This window comes from Eriocheir sinensis, chromosome 7 (genome assembly GCF_024679095.1).
Source record: "Eriocheir sinensis breed Jianghai 21 chromosome 7, ASM2467909v1, whole genome shotgun sequence".
Classification (NCBI taxonomy): Eukaryota; Metazoa; Arthropoda; class Malacostraca; order Decapoda; family Varunidae; genus Eriocheir; species Eriocheir sinensis.
The window spans coordinates 16,992,982-17,016,943 of NC_066515.1; the positions used below are offsets into that span (position 1 = coordinate 16,992,982).

Sequence of the window (23,962 nt, forward strand, 5' to 3'; positions counted from 1 at the left end):
GAGCCCCGACGTGTTGGAGAATATACGGGCCTAAGAAACCGCCTTCCGCTCAGGGTGCCTCAAAGGGAGTGTTCCGCCGCAAAATAAATGATAAATTTAAAAATGCGTACCCGGCAGCCCTCAGCAGCGGGCCCTCCCCGCGGACGCGTACCCTACTATGCTCAACACTGAAATTCGTGGCGCAGTTGCAAAATGTGGCAGTGTTGCGTTCTCTCTCTCTCTCTCTCTCTCTCTCTCTCTCTCTCTCTCTCTCTCTCTCTCTCTCTCTCTCTCTCTCTCTCTCTCTCTCTCTCTCTCTCTCTCTCTCTCTCTCTCTCTCTCTCTCTCTCTCTCTCTCTCTCTCTCTCTCTCTCTCTCTCTCTCTCTCTCTCTCTCTCTCTCTCTCTCTCTCTCTCTCTCTATATATATATATATAAATATATATATATATATATATATATATATATATATATATATATATATATCTATCAATATATATATATCTCTATATATATATATATATATATATATATATATATATATATATATATTTAGATATATATATATATATATATATATATATATATATATATATATATATATATATATATATATATATATATATATATATATATATATATATATATATATATATATATATATGTGTGTGTGTGTGTGTGTGTGTGTGTGTGTGTGTGTGTGTCTTTTTTCTTTTTCTCATGTACTTATTCTCATTCTGTATTTCATATACAGCTAATTTTATTATTTTAATGGCTCTCCAGCTCCTCCTCCTCCTCCCTAATATAATTATTGTTATTGTTATTATTATTATTATTATTATTATTGTTGTTATTTTTATTATTATTATTATTATTATTATTATATATCATTATCATCATCGTCATTATTATTGTTGTTTTACTCTTATAAATGGCTTTTCTTATTTTCTTCATTACTTAAATAGCTCTTCCTCCTCCTCCTCCTCCTCCTTCTCTTCCTCTTCCTCCTCCTCCTCCTCCTCCTCCTATTCCTTATTTCCTCCTCCTCCTCCTCCTCCTCCTTTTTCCATTTTTTCCTCTTCTCTTTCTCTTTCCTCTTCTCTTCATCTCCAGAACTTCTCTCTTCCTTTCCTTTCTTATCCCCAAGTTTCCCCTACAGCTAATAATTACTAGAAATACAATTGACGCAGAAGAAGGAAACGTATTTCCGTGTGTGTGTGAGTGTGTGTGTGTGTGTGTGTGTGTGTGTGTGTGTACTGAAGCTGCACCAATCTATTTGTGAGCCCGTTGCAATGGCTAAGGTCACCGTCCCCTCCCTCGCCCTCGCCCCTCACCCCTCGCTCCCACACCCCTGGAAGGTATATAACGCGGCGCAGGCTTGGAGCAGGAATAGTAAAGGGGAGACAAGCGAGTGAGAAGGAGTAGTGCACGATGGCGACCAAAAGCTGTGTGGGCTCGGCGTTAATACTCAGTGCTGTGGTGGTCACTGTGGCTGGACGTAAGTGAGAGAGAGAGTTGGTGTGTGAGAGAGTGAGTGACAGACTGAGAGAGACTGAGATTTCTAGGTTAATATTTCCTGTGTTAAAATCTATTACTAAAGTTTTTACATCGATTTACATAGAAAATCAGACCACACAGACCCCATGGTCCAGACTAGGTGGTCTGTCCTTAAACCTAAGTGATTCTACATTAATCATATGACTCCAAAACTTTGCATTTCAACTCAAGTTAATATTAAGTTGAAGGAAGTGTCAGTCGAGCTTGTTTTTAAAGGAGTCAATCGTGTTACACTGGACCACTGATGGTGGGAGCTTATTCCATTCTCGCACTACAACGTTGGTGAAGAAAAATTTGGTGCAGTCTGAATTTACTTGTCTACATTTGAGTTTTACGCCATTGTTCCTCGTTCGCAAAGTGTCATCGAATATATACAATTTTGATTTGTCCACATTCGTGAAACCATTAAGTATTTTAAAACATTCGATCAGTCTTCCTCGGAGGCGACGTTTCTCAAGAGAGAACATGTTAAGGGTGGAAAGCCTTTCTTCGTAGTGTTTGTTGCGCAAGGAAGGGATCATTTTTGTTGCCCGACGCTGAATTCCTTCTAATTTAGCAATGTCCTTTGCATGGTGGGGAGACCAAAACTGCACCGCATATTCCAAGTGTGTGTGTGTGTGTGTGTGTGTGTGTGTGTGTGTGCGTGTGTGTGTGTGTGTGTGTGTGTGTGTCTTTCAAATGTGTTTCTCTAAGTTGATGTGTTCCCTTTTGTGTGTTTTAAAATCTATTAGTACACTTCAGTTATGCGCGCGCGTATGTGTGTGTGTGTGTGTGTGTGTGTGTGTGTGTGTGTGTGTGTGTGTGTGTGTGTTAGTCTTTCAAATGTGTTTCTCTAAGTTGATGTGTTCCCTTTTGTGTGCTTTCAAATCTATTAGTATACTTCAGTTATGCGCGCGCGTATGTGTGTGTGTGTGTGTGTGTGTGTGTTCTACTACTACAGTTACCATTCAGTCACAAAAGTCAATTCATTCATTCGTTCATTCATAAAAATAATCTTGACTACTATCACAAGAGTTCACACACTCGGTCTGCCCTAAAAGCGGTTCGTTGGCCTCTGCCTGAGTCTGACTTATCTAACGCTCTCTCTCTCTCTCTCTCTCTCTCTCTCTCTCTCTCTCTCTCTCTCTCTCTCTCTGCTATTGGTGTGGTTGATTTGTTTTCCGTCTTCATTATCTTCTTAATTTTCTTTCTTATTTATTTATTTTTCTTCCACTTGTTTTTCTTTTTTCTTCTTCCTTTTTCGTCATCTGCTTTTTCTACTTAGTCTCTTATTTTTATTTTTATCCCAATTCATATTTTCCTTACTACTACTACTACTACTACTACTACTACTACTACTACTACTAATGCTACTACTACTACTACTATTATTACTACTACACTTATTATCACTCAATTTAATCATCTTCCTATACTACTGCTACATTCTCCTCCTCCTCCTCCTCCTCCTCCTCCTGTTATATAAGTGCAACAATAGGAAGAAGAAAAGAGAGAAGGAGGAGGAGGAGGAGGAACAATCAATAACCTAAGAATATCCTGGTCACAAGATCGAGCATTATTATCCCTTCCTCATCACCTTCCCTTCTTACCTGTCGTCAGCTGCTCAATATATCACCTGTGTCATCAATTAACCCATTACAAGACCATTAGCCACTCGACGGCCTATTGTGGCGCCATCTTTGGGACATTAATTTACGCTAATGGCCTCCGTTCAACCTGACAGCCAAGTTTTGTTTAGTTATATTGTTTATCTTTTGTGGCTATGAATAGGATCGAGCTTCTTTTAAATAGGGTCTAATTTCGTCTATGTAGGGTTGAGTTCCTTTTCTTGTATGCTCTATAGTTTCTTGTATGTATTGTCTAGTGTCATTTCTGTGTGGTCCAAACTCTTATGTATGATCCAGTCTCTCTTATGTATGATTTATCTATTTACTCTTTATTTATGGTGTATGTTTTTTTGTATTTGTGTGTGTGTGTGTTTAAGCTGGCCTTCTCCACGCTTTTTATATATCTTCTTCTTTTCCATATGTACTAGTCCTTTCCCATCGTTTCTGAACCTTTTCTTAACTAAATGATCGAGTTATGTGTGCAATCTAAGCTCCTTCTCTCCCCTCTCTTATATGTTTCTTGCTTCCTAATCGGCTATATCCCAGGTCTTAATTTGTCTTATAATCTGGCTGTCTTTTCTTCATATAATTATTTCACCATTATCTTTGTTCTTTCCCGTCGTTTCTGAACCTCTACTTAACACTATGATTGAGTTGTGTGTGCAATCTGAGCTCCTTCTCTCCCCTCTCTTATATGTTTCTTGTCTCCTAATCGGCTATATCCCAGGTCTTAATTTGTCTTATAATCTGGCTGTCTTTTCTTCATATAATTATTTTACCATTATCTTTGTCATTTCCTGTCGTTTCTTTGTCTAATGTATCTTGTATATAATCTAACTGTTTCCCTTTCCTGTATCTTGGCAGAGGATTCAGGCGTCTTTACTTTCTGGCTGCCTGCGTCTTACTAATTTTAACCTTCCTTCATCTTTATCCTTTCCCATACTAATCTTAACCTACCCCCATCTTTATCCTTTCCCATAGTAATCTTAAACTTCCTCCATCTTTATCCTTTCCCTTACTAATCTTAAACTTCCTCCATCTTTATCCTTTCCCATACTAATCTTAAACTTCCTCCATCTTTATCCTTTCCCATACTAATCTTAAACTTCCTCCATCTTTATCCTTTCCCATACTAATCTTAAACTTCCTCCATCTTTATCCTTTCCCATACTAATCTTAACCTACCCCCATCTTTATCCTTTCCCATACTAATCTTAAACTTCCTCCATCTTTATCCTTTCCCATACTGATCTTAAACTTCCTCCATCTTTATCCTTTCCCATACTAATCTTAAACTTCCTCCATCTTTATCCTTTCCCATACTAATTTTAACCTTCCTCCATCTTTATCCTTTCCCATACTAATCTTAAACTTCCTCCATCTTTATCCTTTCCCATACTAATCTTAACCTACCCCCATCTTTATCCTTTCCCTTACTAATCTTAACCTTCCTCCATCTTTATCCTTTCCCATACTGATCTTAAACTTCCTCCATCTTTATCCTTTCCCATACTAATCTTAAACTTCCTCCATCTTTATCCTTTCCCATACTGATCTTAAACTTCCTCCATCTTTATCCTTTCCCTTACTAATCTTAACCTTCCTCCATCTTTATCCTTTCCCATACTGATCTTAAACTTCCTCCATCTTTATCCTTTCCCATACTAATCTTAAACTTCCTCCATCTTTATCCTTTCCCATACTAATCTTAAACTTCCTCCATCTTTATCCTTTCCCATACTAATCTTAAACTTCCTCCATCTTTATCCTTTCCCATACTAATCTTAAACTTCCTTCATCTTTATCCTTTCCCATACTAATCTTAAACTTCCTCCATTTTATCCTTTCCCATACTAATCTTAAACTTCCTCCATCTTTATCCTTTCCCATACTAATCTTAAACTTCCTCCATCTTTATCCTTTCCCATACTAATCTTAAACTTCCTTCATCTTTATCCTTTCCCATACTAATCTTAAACTTCCTCCATTTTTATCCTTTCCCATACTAATCTTAAACTTCCTCCATCTTTATCCTTTCCCATACTAATCTTAAACTTCCTCCATCTTTATCCTTTCCCATACTGATCTTAAACTTCCTCCATCTTTATCCTTTCCCATACTAATCTTAAACTTCCTTCATCTTTATCCTTTCCCATACTAATCTTAAACTTCCTCCATCTTTATCCTTTCCCATACTAATCTTAAACTTCCTCCATCTTTATCCTTTCCCATACTAATCTTAAACTTCCTCCATCTTTATCCTTTCCCATACTAATCTTAAACTTCCTCCATCTTTATCCTTTCCCATACTAATCTTAAACTTCCTCCATCTTTATCCTTTCCCATACTATAGTGCGCGCCAGCTAATTTGGCCCGTGAGAGGGAGGGCCGTGAAAAATGCTCATATGTCAAGTGAACGTATTTGGCTTTAATTAATGTGCGTCATTTAAAAAAAAAACTTTTCAAAAGATATAAACACACACTAATATTATTTTAATTCAAACTGCAATGAGCTACACAGTGTACTGTTACTTATATATTTAGGTTATTATAAAACGGTGGAGAAAACGTGACAACAGTGTTCAACAGTGTTGTCGGGTCACGACCTCACTGACTCCTCCTCTGGCCACTCCCTGTTCCCTCGGCCCAGCCCGGCATTCCACTTCCATCCACCACAGAGGAAGCATGGCAGCTCATCCAAACCATCACTCGTCTCACTTACGTAGTCAGGCAAAGGACATTGTTTTCAACGTCCACGAGTATTTCCAGAAAGAGAAGGACTACGGAGGACCTACAGAGAACGTTTCCAAAGTTAATTACAGGAGAGAGAGAGAGAGAGAGAGATATGGGTGGGAGCTAGACCCTGTTGGAGGCGGAGCGACAGATATGTGGCAACGCTTTAAGAGCTTAATGACCTAGGCTTTCCCGTGAAGCTCCTCCTTCACGGGCCAAAATAGCTGGCGCGCACTATAATCTTAAACTTCCTCCATCTTTATCCTTTCCCATACTAATCTTAAACTTCCTCCATCTTTATCCTTTCCCATACTAATCTTAAACTTCCTCCATCTTTATCCTTTCCCATACTAATCTTAAACTTCCTTCATCTTTATCCTTTCCCATACTAATCTTAAACTTCCTCCATTTTTATCCTTTCCCATACTAATCTTAAACTTCCTCCATCTTTATCCTTTCCCATACTAATCTTAAACTTCCTCCATCTTTATCCTTTCCCATACTAATCTTAAACTTCCTCCATCTTTATCCTTTCCCATACTAATCTTAAACTTCCTTCATCTTTATCCTTTCCCATACTAATCTTAAACTTCCTCCATCTTTATCCTTTCCCATACTAATCTTAAACTTCCTCCATCTTTATCCTTTCCCATACCAATCTTAAACTTCCTTCATCTTTATCCTTTCCCATAGTAATCTTAACCTACCCCCATCTTTATCCTTTCCCATACTAATCTTAAACTTCCTCCATCTTTATCCTTTCCCATACTGATCTTAACCTTCCACCATCTTTATCCTTCCCCATCGTTTCTTTACGCATGTGCTCTGATCGCCTTCCCTGCAGTCCCTTACACATCTCTCTTCTTCTCCCTTCCAGTGTGTCAGGACCACGAATTCCTGTGCGGCAGAGACAGATGTTTGCCCAAAAGGTGGATGTGTGACGGCTACCCGGACTGCAACGATGGCTCAGACGAGAAGGTGAGAGAGAGATAATAGATTGAGAGATAGAGAGATTTTTTTTTTTTAGATGCTGTCTATAGCGCTGATAGGCTTTCTTGAGGGGTCTCTTTGATGGCTCCAGTCCGTTAGTGGGGCAGGCGAATTTTGTTTATAGTGGCTGCAACGATGGCTCAGACGAGAAGGTGAGAGAGAGATAAGTAGATAGATAAATAGACAGATTTTTTCTTAGGTGCTGTCTATAGCGCTGATAGGCTTTCTTGAGGGGTCTCTTTGATGGCTCCAGTCCTTTAGTGGGGCAGGCGAATTTTGTTTATAGTGTCTGCCGTGATGTATGACTTTCTTGGTCTCTTAACCGATATCGCTGAATTTTGGGTTGACTGATGATCTGGGACACATGTGAGGAATCTTCCGACACTTACGATGGTTGAATACTGTCAGCGTGTATCGGTGGGACTCGAACCCAGGAACTCAAGCTTACCACACCCACACACTGACAACTCGGCCCCTTTCATTACCGGAAATCCCAAGGACTCAGATAAGGGAATGGAAAAGCCTTTGCCGTCACATCCTTTCCACTCCTTTATCTTTATCCTCCTCTTCCTATCTCTCTCTGTCTTCTCCTTTCTCTTTATAATCTTCTTTGATCCTCCTCTGCTTCCTTCCTTCCTCCTTGTATCTTCTTCAATCCTCCTCTCTCTCTCTCTCTCCCTCCCAGTTTCCCTTTGTTCTCCTGCCCTTCTTCCTTCCCTCACCTGACAGCCTTCCTCACATCCTCCGCAGGGCTGTGAAGTAGCGGAGAAGAACGAGGCGGAGTCGAAGGGGTGTCAGTCGCACGAGTTCGCTTGCAACAACACCAACTGCATCCCCGAGAACTGGAAGTGTGACGGACACGACGACTGCCGGGACGGGTCTGACGAGCTGCCCGCCATGTGTTGTGAGTAGATAGACAGATAGAGAGAGATAGAAAAAGAACGACAGAAGGAAAGAGTGAATGAAAGAAAAGTTAAAAAGATTGAGAGAAAGTGGAAAGATATTTATAGAAGGATGTGAAGTATTAGAGAGAGAGAGAGAGAGAGAGAGAGAGAGAGAGAGAGAGAGAGAGAGAGAGAGAGATTTATGAAGCAAACGGAGTGGAGAGTTCACCAGCGAAAGGGATGAGAGAGCGAAGATGCTGGTTAACTCTTGCAGAAGGAAGTTGGATAGCATAAGGATGAGCTTGGGTAGAGTTACTAGAGTGAATCAGTGTTGCGAGTCTATAGAGGTCTCATAGTGTGTATATTGGTGTTGATGTGTTTCTTCTACGAGGTAAGTTGCTTTAATAATGCGAATCCCGTTTTCTTTGCAGCCCAGTGCGCGGACGGGGAGTTCAGGTGTGTGAGAGACAGCCAGTGTGTGTCCGGAGACTACCTCTGTGACGGGAACGAGGACTGCGAGGACGGATCAGACGAGGTGTGTGTGTGTGTGTGTGTGTGTGTGTGTGTGTGTGTGTGTGTGTGTGTGTGTGTGTTCTCAGTTTTCAGTCTTTCTCTTTTTAATTGTTCTTTTTTTTGTTTGTTTTTCGTTTGGTTTTCTACGTGTCATCTATCTTGCAATTTCTCTCTCTCTCTCTCTCTCTCTCTCTCTCTCTCTCTCTCTCTCTCTCTCTCTCTCTCTCTCTCTCTCTCTCTCTCTCTCTCTCTCTCTCTCTCTCTCTCTCTCTCTCTCTCTCTCTCTCTTCTCTTTTAATTCTTATCTTCTCTGGCTTTTTTTCTCTTTTCTCTCTTCTATCATCATTTTATCCTCCTCTAGTTCTTTTTTATTCCTCTTTTCTACCTCTCTTACTCTTTTGCAACTTCTCTTTTCTCTCTACTTCCTCATTTCTTCTTTTCCCTTCCTTGCCTTTCCTCATTTATTCCATTCTCTCATAATTATTTCCTCTATCAAGTCTTATTTACTCCTATTTTTACTCTTTAGTCTCCTCTTCATTACTCTTTTGCGACTCTTCTCTGACTCCTTATTCCTTCCTTTGTTTTCCTTCCTTCATCATTATTTCATCTTCCAAACATTCTTTAGTCTTTTTCTTCACTTGTTTTACTCTTTATCAACTCTCCTCTCTTCTAGCTCCTTATTTCTTCACTTTTCTCCTTGGCTTTTCTCTTTTATTTTCTTCCTCTTTCAGATCTTGTTTACTCTTACTCTTTACTCTTTCAATCTTTACTCTCTCCTTTTCTTTATTATTTTGCAACTCTTCTCTTAACTCCTTATTTCTTCACTTCTCTCCTTTGTTTCCATCATTATATCCCCTCAAAGTCTTCTTTACGTCTCTGTTCCGCCTGTGTTCCTCTCCCCTCCCTCCACACACCTCCCAGCCTCTCTCTACCACAGGCAAAGCTTCAACTCTCTTCCTTTCGTGTCTACCCAGGCGGACTGCGGCGCCCAGCCCACGCCCACGCCCCTGCCAGGCTACATGCTGTGTGACAACGGCCGCCGAATTCCCCACCGCTGGAAGTGTGACGGGACGGACGACTGCATGGATAACTCAGACGAAAGGGTGAGTGTCACTGTCTTACTAAGGGCTGTATTTTAAGACACCATCGCTTCTCACATCAACTATTTCTAAAGGTCAAAGAGGGGATCAATCTGGTTTTCATGAGTGTTTTTTAAGGTTCATGGCACAGAGGAAGGGTCAAACTACCACCAGGGTCATAAAACTACCCCTGGAAAGGCCTACAGCTCCTACGAAAGCCATGTCAAATATGTGAACTTAGGCGACGAAATGTTTTGAAATACGACCCTCACCTTCCGGCGCCAAGGCACACTCATTTGACAAGGTTTTCGTAAGTGTTTTGGGCATTTCCAGTTAGTTTTATGACCCTGGTGGTAGTCTGGCAGTTCTTCTGTACCTTGAACCTAAAGAAACACTCATCAGAACACGATTAATCTCCATTTTTGTCTTTGGAAGTAGATGATGTGAGTCTTGAGATGGTTCATAACTTACACTTCGTTCTTCCTTACTAAGAGAGAGATGTCAGTCGTTATCAAGAAAGATGGTAGATTGTAAACTGTTTTGTCTTTTGCCATTGCTTTCCTCCATGACTGTCCTATACCTCATCTAGCTCATTATTTCTTCACTTTTCTTCCTTTTATTTGTTTCTTCCTTATTTCCTCTTCTAAACCTTTGTTACTCCTCTCTTCCAGCTGTCTTCCTCTCCCCTTTCTCCACACACCTCACAGCTTCTCAAATTGTTCAACACTACTCTTCCTCCCTCAGAACTGCGAGGGCGTCAAAGTCACCACGCCGCCCCGCCTGTGTCTGGACAATGAGGTGCAGTGCGGCCTCAACTGTATCCTGGAGCGCTGGGTGTGCGACGGGAAGGCGGACTGTGAGGACGGCACCGACGAGAGGGACTGCCCGGCCACCTGCCCCAACGGGAAGTTCAAGTGTGTGTCCGCGGGCTGCGTGCCGGCGGAGAGGCGCTGCGACGGGACCTCCCACTGCATGGACGGGTCGGACGAGCAGGGATGCGGTGAGTGTGAGATGTTGGCGGCTGGCTTGTGGTGGAGCTCTCTGGGCTTAGTCTGGTCTGGCTCAGGCTATTCTCTGTCTATTTTCAGCCTATCTTCTGTCTGCCCCCTATTCTCTGTCTATTCCGCCTCTTCTCAGCCTATTCTTTAGCTATTTTCAGCCTATCTTCTGTCTGTCCCCTATTCTCTGTCTATTCTGCCTCTTCTCAGCCTATTCTTTAGCTATTTTCAGCCTATCTTCTGTCTGTCCCCTATTCTCTGTCTATTCTGCCTCTTCTCAGCCTATTCTTTAGCTATTTTCAGCCTATTTTCTGTCTGTCCCCTATTCTCTGTCTATTCTGCCTCTTCTCAGCCTATTCTTTAGCTATTTTCACCCTATCTTCTGTCTGTCCCCTATTCTCTGTCTATTCTGCCTCTTCTCAGCCTATTCTTTAGCTATTTTCAGCCTATTTTCTGTCTGTCCCCTATTCTCTGTCTATTCTACCTCTTCTCAGCCCATTCTCTGTCTATTTTCAGTCTATTTGCTGTCTATTTTCAGTCTGTTTTCTGTCTGTCCTATGCCTATTCTCTGTCTATTCTGTCTCTTCTCAGCCCATTCTCTGTCTATTTTCAGTCTATTCTCTGTCTATTTTCAGTCTGTTTTCTGTCTGTCCTATGCCTATTCTCTATTCTCTGTCTATTCTGCCTCTTCTCAGCCCATTCTCTATCTATTTTCAATCTATTCGCTGTCTATTTTCAGTCTATTCTCTGTTTTTTCTGTCTAATCTATTCTCTGTCTGTTCTCAGCCCGTTTTCTTTTTCTCTGTTTATTCGAAGTCTATTCTGACACACACTGTAATATATCTCTTTGTGCTTAGTCTGCTATACTTCCCTATCCTTATACCTCACTTCTCCTCCTTATACAGCCTAACAACCTCATAAAGCAAGATTATTTAACTTGTACACGCAACATAAATCTCAGTGTACGCAGTCTGTCTTTTCCATCATTCCTTATTTCCACACATCTCTCCTACAGCTCTCCTCTCAACCCGCTCTTCTACTCTCCCACAACAAGACAATCAACTCATCATCATTCCTTATTTTCACACGTCTCTCCTACAGCTCTCCTCTCAACCCACTCTTCTACTCTCCCACTACAAGATTATCAACTCATACATTACAATCGTGTGCTAAATCTCTCGCCATCACTCTCTTATCCACCTCCATCTCCCCGCAGACTCCCCCGCCCCGCCGCCGCCGCCAGCCAGGGCCAACGACACGTGCGACCCTGAGACTCAGTTCCAGTGCGGCGGCGACAAGTGCATCCTGAAGCAGCGCATGTGTGACTCGATCGTCGACTGCAGCGGCGGCGAGGTGAGGACACGCGGACACAGGGACACTTTTGGGGTTGTTACGCACTGGTACACACGTGGATACATATATAAAAGGAGGATACACAGGATACACACGCACATAACTACACACACACACACACACACACACACACACACACACACACACACACACACACACACACACACACAAACACACTTAGTAGACATATTAGGAAAAAAATTGCACTCTTTTAGAAGGAAAATAAGCAGGAACAAGGAAAAATTCACACACACACACACACACACACACACACACACACACACACACACACACACACACACACACTTAGAGACATATATATTAGGAAAAAATTGCACTCCTTTAGAAGGAAAATAAGCAGGAACAAGGAAAAATTCATACACACACACACACACACACACACACACACACACACACACACACTGGCTAACTAACTAACTAACCAGCGATAGTAACCACCTCCCTCCCTAACTAGTTAACTACCTACTTACCTACCTAACTATCAAATTAGACTTACCTACCTTCCTACTTATATACTTAATTACCTAACTACCTGACAAACCATGCAGCCAACTCCCTGACTAACCATACTCCTCTCTCACGCACATTAGGACGAGCTGGTGTCCCTGTGTGGCATCGACGAGTGCCGCGAGAAGAACGGCGGCTGCGAGCACCTCTGCGTCAACACTCTGGAGGGCTACTACTGCCAGTGCCGCCCGGGGTACAGGCTCAACAGGAAGTTCAACTGTGAGGGTGAGTCTTGAGGGGACCGGCAAGACTCTACCTCTGTGTGTGTGTGTGTGTCTTTCTCTCTCCTGTATGGTAGTGTAGAGTACCTTTGATTTAATTTATTTTAGAGAGGTCTCATCCTCTACCTCACATAGCACACCCTCCTCACCTCCTCCTTCTCCCTCTCCTCCCCCCAGACATCGACGAGTGCGTGGAGGCGCCGGGCTCGTGCTCCCAGAAGTGCATCAACACCATCGGCGGCTTCCACTGCTCGTGTCTGCCCGGCTACCGACGTGACCCCGGCAACTACACGCGATGCAAGGCCGACTCCGGGGACCCTTACCTCATCTTCTCGCACAGGTGAGGATAAGGAGTATATACCATCATCTCATTCTCTCTCAGGTAGGCTAAAACATATACAGCATCATCGCAGCAGCATCCTCATTATCATCTCTGACCCTTACCTCATCTTCTCGCACAGGTAAGGGTAAGGAGTACATACCATCATCTCATTCCCTCTCAGGTAGGCTAAAACATATATACAGCATCATCTCACATCCTCTCAGGTGGGCTAAAAGTTATACAGCACCTTTTTTATCATCTCTGTAACCCCTACCTCATCTTCTCGCACAGGTAAGGGATAAGAAAGTATACAGCCTCATCTCATTCCCTCTCAGACGGGCTAAAACATATACAGTATCATCTCACATCCTCTCAGGTGGGCTAAAAGTTATACAGCACCTTTTTTATCATCTCTGGGGGCTCATACTTCATCTCTCACAGGGAAGGATAAGAAGTATATACAGCATCACATTCTCTCTCAGGTGGGTTAAAAGTATTTACCTTCATCATATCCTCTCTCAGGCGAGCTAGAAAGACTACATCATCATCTAAATCATCTCTAGAGGCTCTTAACTCATCTTCTCTCTGGTAGACGAGTAGACATACACCTAGAACTAAATTTACACCCACCACTGTATCTGTTTCTCTTCCTGACCCTCGTGTGTCCCTCCTCGGCAGTTACGACATCCGGAGTCTGCGTCTGAAGGACCGTGAGCTGACCACGCTGGTGAAGGACGCGCGACGAGCCACGGCCTTAGACTTCCAGTACAGCACCAGCCAGATCATTTGGTGTGACAACAAGGACAAGAAGATCAAGAGGTGAGAGATAGACAGATAGACAGACAGACAGACAGATTGATAGACAGACAGACAGATAGACAGACAGATAGATAGACAGACAGACAGACAGATAGATAGACAGACAGACAGATAGAGACAGACAAGGACAAGAAGATCAAGAGGTGAGAGATAGACAGATAGACAGACAGACAGACAGATAGATACAGACAGACAGACAGATAGACAGACAGATAGATAGACAGACAGACAGACAGATAGATACAGACAGACAGATAGACAGACAGATAGACAGACAGACAGACAGACAGATAGATAGACAGACAGATAGAGACAGACAAGGACAAGAAGATCAAAAGGTGAGAGACAGAGAGATAGACAGACAGACAGACAGAGAGGGTTGAGGGGAGATAACAGGAGTATAGAAGTCAAGGAATAAAATACGAGAGGGAAGAAGACAGACAGACAAACAGAGAGAGACGGAGAAACAGAAGATGATTAGATGTAGATGAGAAGGAAATGGAGAAAGAAAAAGCACTGGAAGAGTAGTAATAGTAGTAGTAGTAGTAGTAGTAGTAGTAGTAGTAGTAGTAGCAGTAGTAGTAGTAGTAGTAGTAGTAGTAGTAGTAGTAGTAGTAGTAGTAGTGGAGAGGAAGAAAAGAAGAGGAACTGGAAAGAAACTATAAATTATAACTTAACTCTCCACCTCTTCACCTCTCTAACTCTCCACCTTTCTCCACTCTCCACCTCTCCACATCGCTAACTCAACTCTCCAACTCTCGAATTCTCCACCTCTCCCCCTTGCTAACTCTCCTTCTCTCCACCTCTCCCTCTTGCTAACTCTCCTCTCCAACTCTCCACCTTGCCTCTCTCCACTTCTCCAATTCTCCACCTCTCAAACTATCCACCTTTCCACCTCTCCACCTCTACCCCTTGCTAACTCTCCTTCTCTCCACCTCTCCCTCTTGCTAACTCCCCATTTCTCCAATTCTCCACCTCTCAAACTCTTCACCTGTCCAACTTTTCACCTCTCCAACTCTCCACCACTCCTCTCCACCTCTTCCCCTCGCTAACTCTCCTCCTTCTCTCCCTCCCCCCACAGAGCGCACATGTCCACCCCCGAGGTCCCCGAGGTGCTGCTGGAGCGTGATCAGATGGTGGTGGACGGGCTGGCGGTTGACTGGATCCACCAAAACATCTACTACACGGACATCTCGGCCAACCAGGTCCACATGATGTCTTGGGACGGCCGTTGGACCCACACCATCGTCACCGACAAGCTGGACCTGCCCCGCGCTATTGCTGTCAACCCCATCGACGGGTGAGTAAGACTAGACAGCCCCAGTACTTGCTTTGCTGTTGTTGTTGTTGTTAAGGGAGTTCAAGGAGGATATAAAAGAAGAGACAAACATAACACAAAGAAAGGACAGTTCAAGTAGCCAAAGGAGAGGGTCAGATCCGGTCTTCTTAGTCTTGTTATTATATTCAGTTTTCATCTCCTTTTAGTTCTTTTGCATCCTCCTTCAACATCCTCCAGCTCATCTTCCTCACAGCATCCCTCATCCTCCCTCTCATCTCCCTCACAGCATCCCTCATCCTCGCTCTCTCATCTCCCTCACAGCATCCCTCATCCTCCCTCTCATCTCCCTCACAGCATCCCTCATCCTCTCTCTCTCATCTCCCTCACAGCATCCCTCATCCTCTCTCTCTCATCTCCCTCACAGCATCCCTCATCCTCGCTCTCTCATCTCCCTCACAGTATCCCTTATCCTCTCTCACTTATCTCCCTCACAGCATCCCTCATCCTCTCTCTCATCTCCCTCACAGCATCTCATTCTCCAGCTCATCTCCTTTACAGCACCCCACAGCATCTCTCTCATCTCCCTCAAAGCATCCCTCCTTCTCCTTCTCATCTATCTCGTCTCCCCCTCACAGCTACATCTATTGGACCGACTGGGGTAGCGCGCCCAAGATCGAACGTGCAGAACTTGACGGCAGCGACCGGGCCACCCTCGTGTCTGCGCCCCACGTGCACTGGCCCAACGGCATCACGGTGGACTACGCCAACAAGAAGCTGTACTGGTGCGACGGCTACCTCAGCAAGATAAAGATGTCCAACATGGATGGCAGCGGGATAGAGGTGCGTTGGGGAGGACCTAGGCTCTTGTTTGTCTGGTGTTATGAGACGTTCTAAATATGCTGGCCTGTGTGTAGTTCGATAATCGTGTCTCTAGATTCCTTCAGAACACGTGAGAAAATATCAGCTGGGCCAGGTGACTTAGTTTAGTAAAAATTCCTTTAGTTTAGACTTTCTACTCTAGCTGTCCTTAGGCAAGAGTTGACCAGCATCTTCATTATTTCATCCCTTCTGCTGGTAAACTCATAAACACCTTCCTTTGTCTGCATTCCCTTCTGCCTACGACTTGAACACACCTCAACCTGTGCAATGGGCTGAGCAACCTCCCCTTCAACCCCTACCTTTTCCTTGCCCCGCAGACCGTCCTGTACTCCTCCGAGGTGCTGCGGCTGCCGTACTCCGTCACCGTGTTCGAGGACCGCATGTACTGGGTCGACTGGTCCGAGATCGCCCTCTTCAGCGCCGACAAGTTCAACGGAGACAACATTGAGCACGTGTCGGCCGGCCACCTGGTGAGTGTTGGGAGAGAGGAAACTCCTTCCCCCTTTACTGATAATAAGAACTAATGAGAAAGAAACATGAAAATTTAAAACAAAATTCAACGAAAGACATTTAAAAAAGCTAACCTGACCTTCCCTCCCCTTCCCTTCCCAGCTTGAGGCGCCGCGCGTGGTGCACGTGTTCCACGAGTACCGCCAACCCGCCGGCGAGAACGTGTGCCGCGGCCACGCCTGCAGCCACTTCTGTGTGCGCAGCTCCCAGGGGCGGCCCCTGTGTGTGTGTCCCGACAGCTTCTGGCTCTCGCCCACCGACGGCAGCACGTGTCTCAACGGTAAGGGGGAGAGGATCCTGTATGGGCAGTATTCTTAAACCTTTCCACGCCCAAACTCATTTATCAAGCATTTCCAGGGGTAGTTTAATGACCCTGGTAGTAGTCTGACCCTTCTTCTGTGCCATGAACCTACAAAAACACTTATTAGAACCCGACTGATCCCCTTTCCCTTTACGTAACACTCAGTCCGTCATCTCATTCAACCCTTCTGCCGTCCACCAACCCTCGCACCTTCCTCCCTCAGGCACCGTGGCAATCATTACACCAGGCGGCAGCACCGAGAACGAGGTGGTCATCGGCGGCAGGACGAACCCTCTGGTCCCCTCGGCGGTGTTCGGTCCCCCTGTCAGTGGCGGCGGCCAGGACAAGACGGTGATCGAGGTGTCGAGTCCGCAGGCCGGCATGGTGTTGGGCGTCGTCTTGGGCTCCCTGGTGGTGCTTGGGCTGGCTATTGGGGTGAGTTTGGCCCCCTGTCTCTTGTGGCGTTCTGTGTGTGTTTGTGTATATAGGAGTTAGTGAAGTCTTTATGTATCTAGTGATTCATATCCTTCTCTATCTTTCTTTCTCTGTCTCTATCTATCTGTATTTGTGTCTATCTTATTCATCTTTGTCTATCTATCTATCTTATTCTCTGTCTCTCTATCTGTCTTTCGTTCTCTGTCTCTGTCTATTTGTATTCATGTCTATCTTATTCATCTTTGTCTATCTATCTATCTTTTTCTCTGTCTCTATTTCTATCCATCTCTATCTATCTATCTATCTGTCTTCTACTTGTCTTTCTCCCTCGACAGTTTCACATTAACTTCCATTTCTTCATTACAACGGCCAGTCAGTTCCTCCTTTTTCCTTTGCTTCCACCTTTCTTTCGTCCTTTTCCCTTCCCTCACCTCTCCACCAATCACCATTAACCGTTTCTTTTCATTCCACAAGTCTTTATCATCCTCCTTTCCATTATTTCTTCTCCCATCCTCTCTTTCTCCTCCATTGTTTTCACTTCTATCTTTTCCGATACCCTACGCCCCTGTCCACCCAGCAGTGAATGGGTACCAGGTATTAATCGGGGGTTGTGTCCCGTCTCCTGGGTTCTGTTCCTTTCTCCTATAATTCCTTCCCCTTCTGTCCCTCTCCGGCATATGACCACAGATGTTGCGCCGACTGAACGAAACTTTCCAAACTTTCACTTCTATCTTATTTTTCCCTTTTCTTCATCCATTTTGCTCTTCCTCACCCTCAACCCTCCTCTCCCTCCCTCACACAGATGTTCGTGGGCTACGTGAAGATGCGCCGGAGGGTGATCATCCACACTCGCTTCCCGAACCCCGTGTACCGCAAGACCACGGGGCTGGAGGAGGACGGCGGCGGCTACACCATCGAGCAGGACGGCATCATGTTCGTGCAGCAGGACTACGACTACTCCGACGCGCAGAACAAGGTGCTCCTGGACAGTGACGACGTGAGTATCTCTATTTGTCACCTTCCTTCCCTCCAACGGTGCCAGATTGTCGTTCTCAGCCTCTTATACTTCCCGACTTCAGACCCCAAAACTGTCTCGTGGACCCCAATAAGGAGATTCACTTATAATTATCGTTAAAATAGTTAATTCCTGATGTTTCTTGGCAATAGTTAGGCGTCAGAAACCGGTAAATACTATGCTCTGAGTACGGCAGTCTGGCAACGGTGCTTCCCTCTTTCTTCTTTCATTCTTTGGTAGCGACGGTATGAATGTGTATCCCTCTGTGGTCAGTGTGCTTAGCTGCGAATCCACGGGCCCGGGTTCGAATCCCGGCTTGGGCAGTCACCGTGCAGCCCTCCAGGTGTTCATCCCCCCTTTTCGGGCTGGTGAATAAATGGTTACCTGGGGACACCTGGGGAAGGTAAACTGTGGTAACCCGGATGTCACACTGGCTCAAGGAACAATGCGACGGAGATGAACACCGAGGCCACGCGCAGCTGTAGCATATGCACCCACCTTTACCATACTACCTTTATCATCTCTATCCCTCTCGCATTGTTTTTAGTATCTTAGTTTCCTCTCTTCCTTTTCTGTTTACATTACCATCCTTTCTTTCTTTTTCCCTTCTTTAAAAGCTTGAAATTGATAATGTGTCTTCCCTAGTGGATGATTTCAGCTTTGTTCAATAGCGTAGTTGTCAGTCTCTTTCTTCATACTACTGTCCTTACACTGGTCCCCCTGCTGAGCTCTCCCATAACGATCCCTTCTTTCTCTTTCCCAGGATGCCGTGCTACTAACGCCCAAGAAGTGAGGAGAGAGTGTGGGGGATTTGAAGTGAACTAAGAAACGCACACATATCAGAAGATGAGGAAGAGGAAGAAGAGGAGGAGGATTCTCTGCCATACCAAAGAAGTGCCATTAGTAAACGCACACAAGAGACCAAAGTCGTGAGTGTTGTGTTAGCTAGAAGCGTGCGTAGAAATTTCCCTATAGTGTTCCTTATTTATGTCTAGTGAGCCTTGCGTAGCGGTTAGGAGAGCATGTGATAGAGGCGTGTGTGGTGTATATATGTACATAGTATTTAAGAAAGGAGGATGAAATAGTGACTGAGAGCGTGAAATAACCTCTCGTCACCTTCACCATTATCACCTTCATCGTCATCATCATTGCAGTGTGTAGGATTAAGACGAAGATGAACGAGTGACTGAGAGCGTGAACTAACCTCTCGTCACCACCATCACCACCACCACCACCACCATCATCACCCATCATTGCAGTGTATAGGTTTAGAGGAGCGAGCAGTTGACTGCCGCCCGCCATGATGTAAGTCAGTATTAGCTACGACTCGCTGTAAGACTCAATGATTGTTCAGAGGCTCATCACACATAGTCACAAGCTGTATCTACCTAATGACGCTGGCCACGAGGGTGTCGACTGTTAGTGTGCAGGCGTAATACAGTTTGGCGTTAGTTAGTGTCCATGTCTTGTAGTGCACAGAGTTAGGTTAGTCCGTGTGTGAACGTTACTGTGCCCAGATAGCGTCCAATGCCCCACAGTCTGTAGACGCAGCCAGGCTGCTGGCTGGCTGCTGCGTAAAGCGAGGAATAGGAAAAGCACCGGAAACGGCAGTGTGAAGCAAACATGGAACCCTTCTTTCCTGAGTAGGCCTGGCCAGGCAAGGGCCTTTACTATTCCTAGCCGCCAGCCTCGCAGCTTGGCTGTGTTTACACCGTCCTTACTAGAGTTGCATAATAAGGAATTTGCAACTTTCTGGGTTATCCTAAATGTTTATTGTTTAATTCCTGTAATCTTCGGCCTGAAGTAGCACAGAGTAGTATAGTATAGTAGTGTAGTATTGTGAGGGTTGTTCTTAGTCCCTTGTATAGTCATGTGTTTGCTGGAGACCAAAGCGGAGAGTGACTCAGTGTTTCTGCCTCGCCACACTGGACACATAGAGCTCGTGAAGGCTCAAGTGCATTTATCTTTCACGATAACTGTCCCTGTGGTAACCTGCTCCTTGTTGCTGATAACACCGTGAGCCGAGGTTGTTTAGCGTTGTTTAGAGAGATTCCCTGTTCGTGCCTTGCCCGATGTCTACACGTAACTATTTCATATTATCAGCCACAACGTTCAGTGTAAGAACCGTATCCTTCCTTGCGTGCCTTCGTCAGTGTTGAATATGTCTTGTTAAAGACAAATAGTTTTTTTCTTCTTATTTTTACACTAGGTTTACGGATACTCTCTTTCGTTGGTGCTCTTGCCAATGTCACAGATGTAGCGGAAGTGTTCCTTGTCATTTATTTATTACCGCATGCACACTGAGGCTAACCTTTAGGACTTTTTACGCGGTCTTTTTACCTTAAGTTGTTACTTCTGATTTACGTTTATTGGGGGCCACCCTTGTATTTATTTTTTGTACTTAGCACTTAAGTCTACTGTACCAACTCTGTGAATAAGACTTGTATATAAGACAGTTTTCAATGGCAATACAATTTAATACATGTTGATTGATAATAAAAATACACATAATAAGTCGATGTTTCAATGCATGTCTTAAACTTGAGTCCGTGGCGCTACACACGGAAGAAAGGACGAGTTGTTAAAGGAGAAGGAGGAGTAAGAAGAGGAGGAGGAGGAGATTTTAGTAGAGAAGGAGCAGAGGAGATTAAGACACAAAGAGGATGTATTTATTGATATTGACAATTATTATAGTTCAGTGATGTATAAGACTTATGGTGAAAGGTCCTGGCAAATAGTAGTAGTAGTAATAGTATAGTAGTAGTAGTAGTAGTTGTAGTAGTAGCAGAGGTGGGCAACTGCGGTACTTAGTGCGGTAGTGCGGTAGAACCGCATCACAAAAAAGTACCGCACTACCGCAAAATTTAAATTTCTGAATATACCGCACTACCGCGGACCGCACTAAAAAATCCTGCGGTACTTTTTTGCGGTACTTTGAAAACTATCGAAGACGACATTTGCAGCGCGGCATGCTCACAGATTTTTTTTTTTTTTTTTTTTTAAGGGGCTCTCACACATTCCCGGTCCCGGTCGCGACCGTCCCCGATGACTCCCGATAAGCCGGTCGCCGGTCGACCGGCTGTAAGATCGGGGATTGTCGGCGGCAGACCGCCGGTCGACCGCCGGTCGACCCTGAGGACCGTAGACGCAGCCGACCACCGCCGGTCAACTTTAAAATTTTCAAAGATATCGGCGATGCGCCCGGTCGACCGGCGGTCAGCCGCCGACACCCACGGCAGACCGGCGGCAGACCGGCGGTCGACCGGCGGTCGACCGCGAGTGAACACCTGTGTCTGACCTGGGGATTAGCGAGGGAGGAAGGAGGAAAACGAAGAGGAACAGGTAGGAGCGAGGATGAGAGAGAGATGCGATAAAGGAGGAAGAGGAATGGGTGAAAGAGAAAAAATATATATATATATATATATATATATATATATATATATATATATATATATATATATATATATATATATATATATATATATATATATATATATATATATATATATATATATATATATATATATATATATATATATATATATATATATATATATATATATATATAGATAGATAGATAGATAGATAGATGAATGGATAGATAGATAGATAGATAGATAGATAGATAGAGAGAGAGAGAGAGAGAGAGAGGAATGGAAGGAGGAACAGGTGGGAGGGTGAGGAAGAGAGAGGAGGGATGGAGGAGAGTAAGGAAGGAAGGGAGAGGGTGGAAGAGATGAAAAGAAAGGAGGAAGAGGAATGGGTGAAGAGAGAGAGAGAGAGAGAGAGAGTTTTATGCACACGAATGAATTTAGGTATGAAGCTATTTATGAGGTAATTATAAATATATGAAAATGCAAAGAAAGTGTTTGCTCGTCGATGTGCAGCAGGTCTGCCGCCGGTAGACCGGCGGTCTGCCGCCGGTAGGCCGGCGGTCTACCGCCGACTGACCTGCTGCAGTCGCCGGTCGGAGAAATCGAAAATCGTATATGGTCGCCGGTCTACCGCCGGTAAACCGCCGGCTTACCGGCGGTAAGCCGCCGGTCCGGGGATTATTGCCTATTTTGTCGGCGGTCAGGCCCCGATCGGCTTATCGGGAGTCATCGGGGACGGTCGCGACCGGGACCGGGAATGTGTGAGAGCCCCTTTACAGTGAATCGGACTCAATCAGTCAATCGGTATCAGTCATCAGAATCAGTAATTCAGTCATTCTGACTTTTCAGTTATTGTTCAAAATCAAATACTAAATAGACAGACTAAACTACAACACTGCGAGTCTTCTTTAACCCGCGCGGTGCCGGCCATTTCAACCCGGACCCGTCCGTGGTGCCGGCCGATTTTTCATTTTTTATGAGCTTAGAAAATCCGATGCTATTGTAAGATAATGGAAAAACATGCAAAAAGTGGTTTAGCAAAATAAAAAAAAATTAAACCAACCTTATATATGTTGGTGTTGCCTCTCGTTGGTGCATATTACATGACGGTACTCTCACTCGGTTTTACATAGTTTTTATTAGTTACTGAATCATCATCAGACATGTCAGATAAGTTGATAACATATCCTCAATACCGAACGCGAATAAGTCAGAGTAAATCTGTTCGTCACTTAACCCAAGACGGCGCGCCATGACTGCCTCTGACGATGACTGTACCTAAGTCTATATACACCAAGTCAAGTCATACGCAGGTTTGTGGGAGGCGACACGGCCGAGGCGTGGTTTATGCGTGACACTGCTTGGAGCCAAACTAGAGAATGTAGAAGCAGGGATTTAGAGAAAACGAGGAAAGGCGTACTAATTTAAATCAATCACTTCAACAAGCCCTCCCTCACACCCCATACCGCCGTTTGTAGTCATTGAAATTACAGTCACGCAATAGCACAATAAAAAGATATATTTTTTCGTCAGTGGCTTGCCTGAACGCGCTGTGAACGAAGGCGAGAATGTACATCCAGAGTGCACATACGGCCCCAACTTTAGTCACCCCTGAACTGGCGAGTATTTTTTTTTTTAGCTCCAATTGACGTCATCCCGCTGCTCCGCCCCAAAACCGCCTCCTGCGCGTACTGGTCGCAGTTTTAAAGCAGAGTGACTTGACTTGGTATATATAGACTTAGGACTGTACAAGCACTAAGATGATCGCCGCTCATGTCCCGTACAAAGTTTCTTTGATGCATAACATACTATATCTGGTTTTTAACTTCATTGTAACTTCTCTCTCTCTCTCTCTCTCTCTCTCTCTCTCTCTCTCTCTCTCTCTCTCTCTCTCTCTCTCTCTCTCTCTCTCTCTCTCTCTCTCTCTCTCTCAACATGGCTTCCGTAACAAAAGATCCTGCCTATCAAACCTATTGACCTTTTATAACGACCTCTTCTCAGTTTATGACGTAACCAATTTAAATAAATCACTGGACGCAGTCTATCTTGATATCCAGAAAGCGTTTAATAAAGTCCCACATCATAAATTACTTTATAAATTAAAGCAAATAGGTATTGACGGTCAAGTAAACCAATGGATCTCGAATTGGTTGAGCAACAGACAACAAAGAGTGGTGATTGACGGATTTAACTCAGAATGGGCTCTGCTCACTAGTGGCGTCCTTCAGGGCTCGGTTCTTGGCCCAGTGCTCTTCATTATTTACATCAACGACATGGATGTTGGACTCAATAATCCCATTAGTAAATTTGCAGACGACACAAAGATTGGTAACTCGGTTCTCACTGACGAAGACAGGCAAAGCCTCCAAGAGGATTTGCACAAAATTTCAGCTTGGTCGGATAGATGGGAGATGCCCTTTAACGTAGACAAGTGCCAGGTCCTTCAAGTTGGAACAAGAAATAAGAAGTTCGATTAGTACGAAATGCGCGGCGTTAAACTCAAGCGTTCAATATGCGTTAAGGACCTGGGGGTCAAAATCGCGTCAAACCTCAAATTCTCACATCAATGCATCGATGCAGCAAATAA

At 44.2% G+C, this 23,962-nt stretch overlaps 1 protein-coding gene and 2 long non-coding RNA genes across 5 annotated transcripts; 1 reads left to right on the top strand and 2 right to left on the bottom strand.

Moving 5' to 3' along the window:
* Positions 1–1,317: 1,317 nt before the first annotated feature.
* Positions 1,318–20,515, top strand: LOC126993431 (low-density lipoprotein receptor-like). 2 transcript variants are annotated; one of them, XM_050852556.1, is made up of 17 exons: positions 1,318–1,476; positions 6,753–6,853; positions 7,616–7,769; positions 8,181–8,284; positions 9,237–9,365; positions 10,086–10,341; positions 11,556–11,692; positions 12,304–12,445; positions 12,619–12,781; positions 13,442–13,582; positions 14,664–14,882; positions 15,497–15,701; positions 16,058–16,210; positions 16,353–16,530; positions 16,775–16,986; positions 17,789–17,983; positions 18,765–20,515. In XM_050852556.1, the coding sequence occupies exons 1-17, from the start codon at positions 1,410–1,412 to the stop codon at positions 18,792–18,794; spliced, it is 2,586 nt and encodes an 861-aa protein (XP_050708513.1). In that variant the 5' UTR covers positions 1,318–1,409; the 3' UTR covers positions 18,795–20,515. The 2 variants fall into 2 exon arrangements, with proteins under 2 accessions (XP_050708513.1, XP_050708505.1); XM_050852548.1 differs by lacking the exon at positions 18,765–20,515 and having other exon boundaries at positions 17,789–18,153.
* Positions 3,985–6,787, bottom strand: LOC126993487 (uncharacterized). Of its 2 annotated transcripts, XR_007747856.1 has the most exons (4): positions 6,655–6,787; positions 4,590–4,741; positions 4,324–4,437; positions 3,985–4,095 (listed from the first exon to the last, which is right to left on the bottom strand). It is a non-coding gene; the product is annotated as an uncharacterized LOC126993487 (long non-coding RNA). The 2 variants fall into 2 exon arrangements; XR_007747855.1 differs by lacking the exon at positions 3,985–4,095 and having other exon boundaries at positions 4,304–4,437.
* LOC126993498 (uncharacterized) lies at positions 14,135–14,655 on the bottom strand. Its single transcript, XR_007747859.1, has 2 exons — positions 14,518–14,655; positions 14,135–14,385 (listed from the first exon to the last, which is right to left on the bottom strand). It is a non-coding gene; the product is annotated as an uncharacterized LOC126993498 (long non-coding RNA).
* Positions 20,516–23,962: the final 3,447 nt, after the last annotated feature.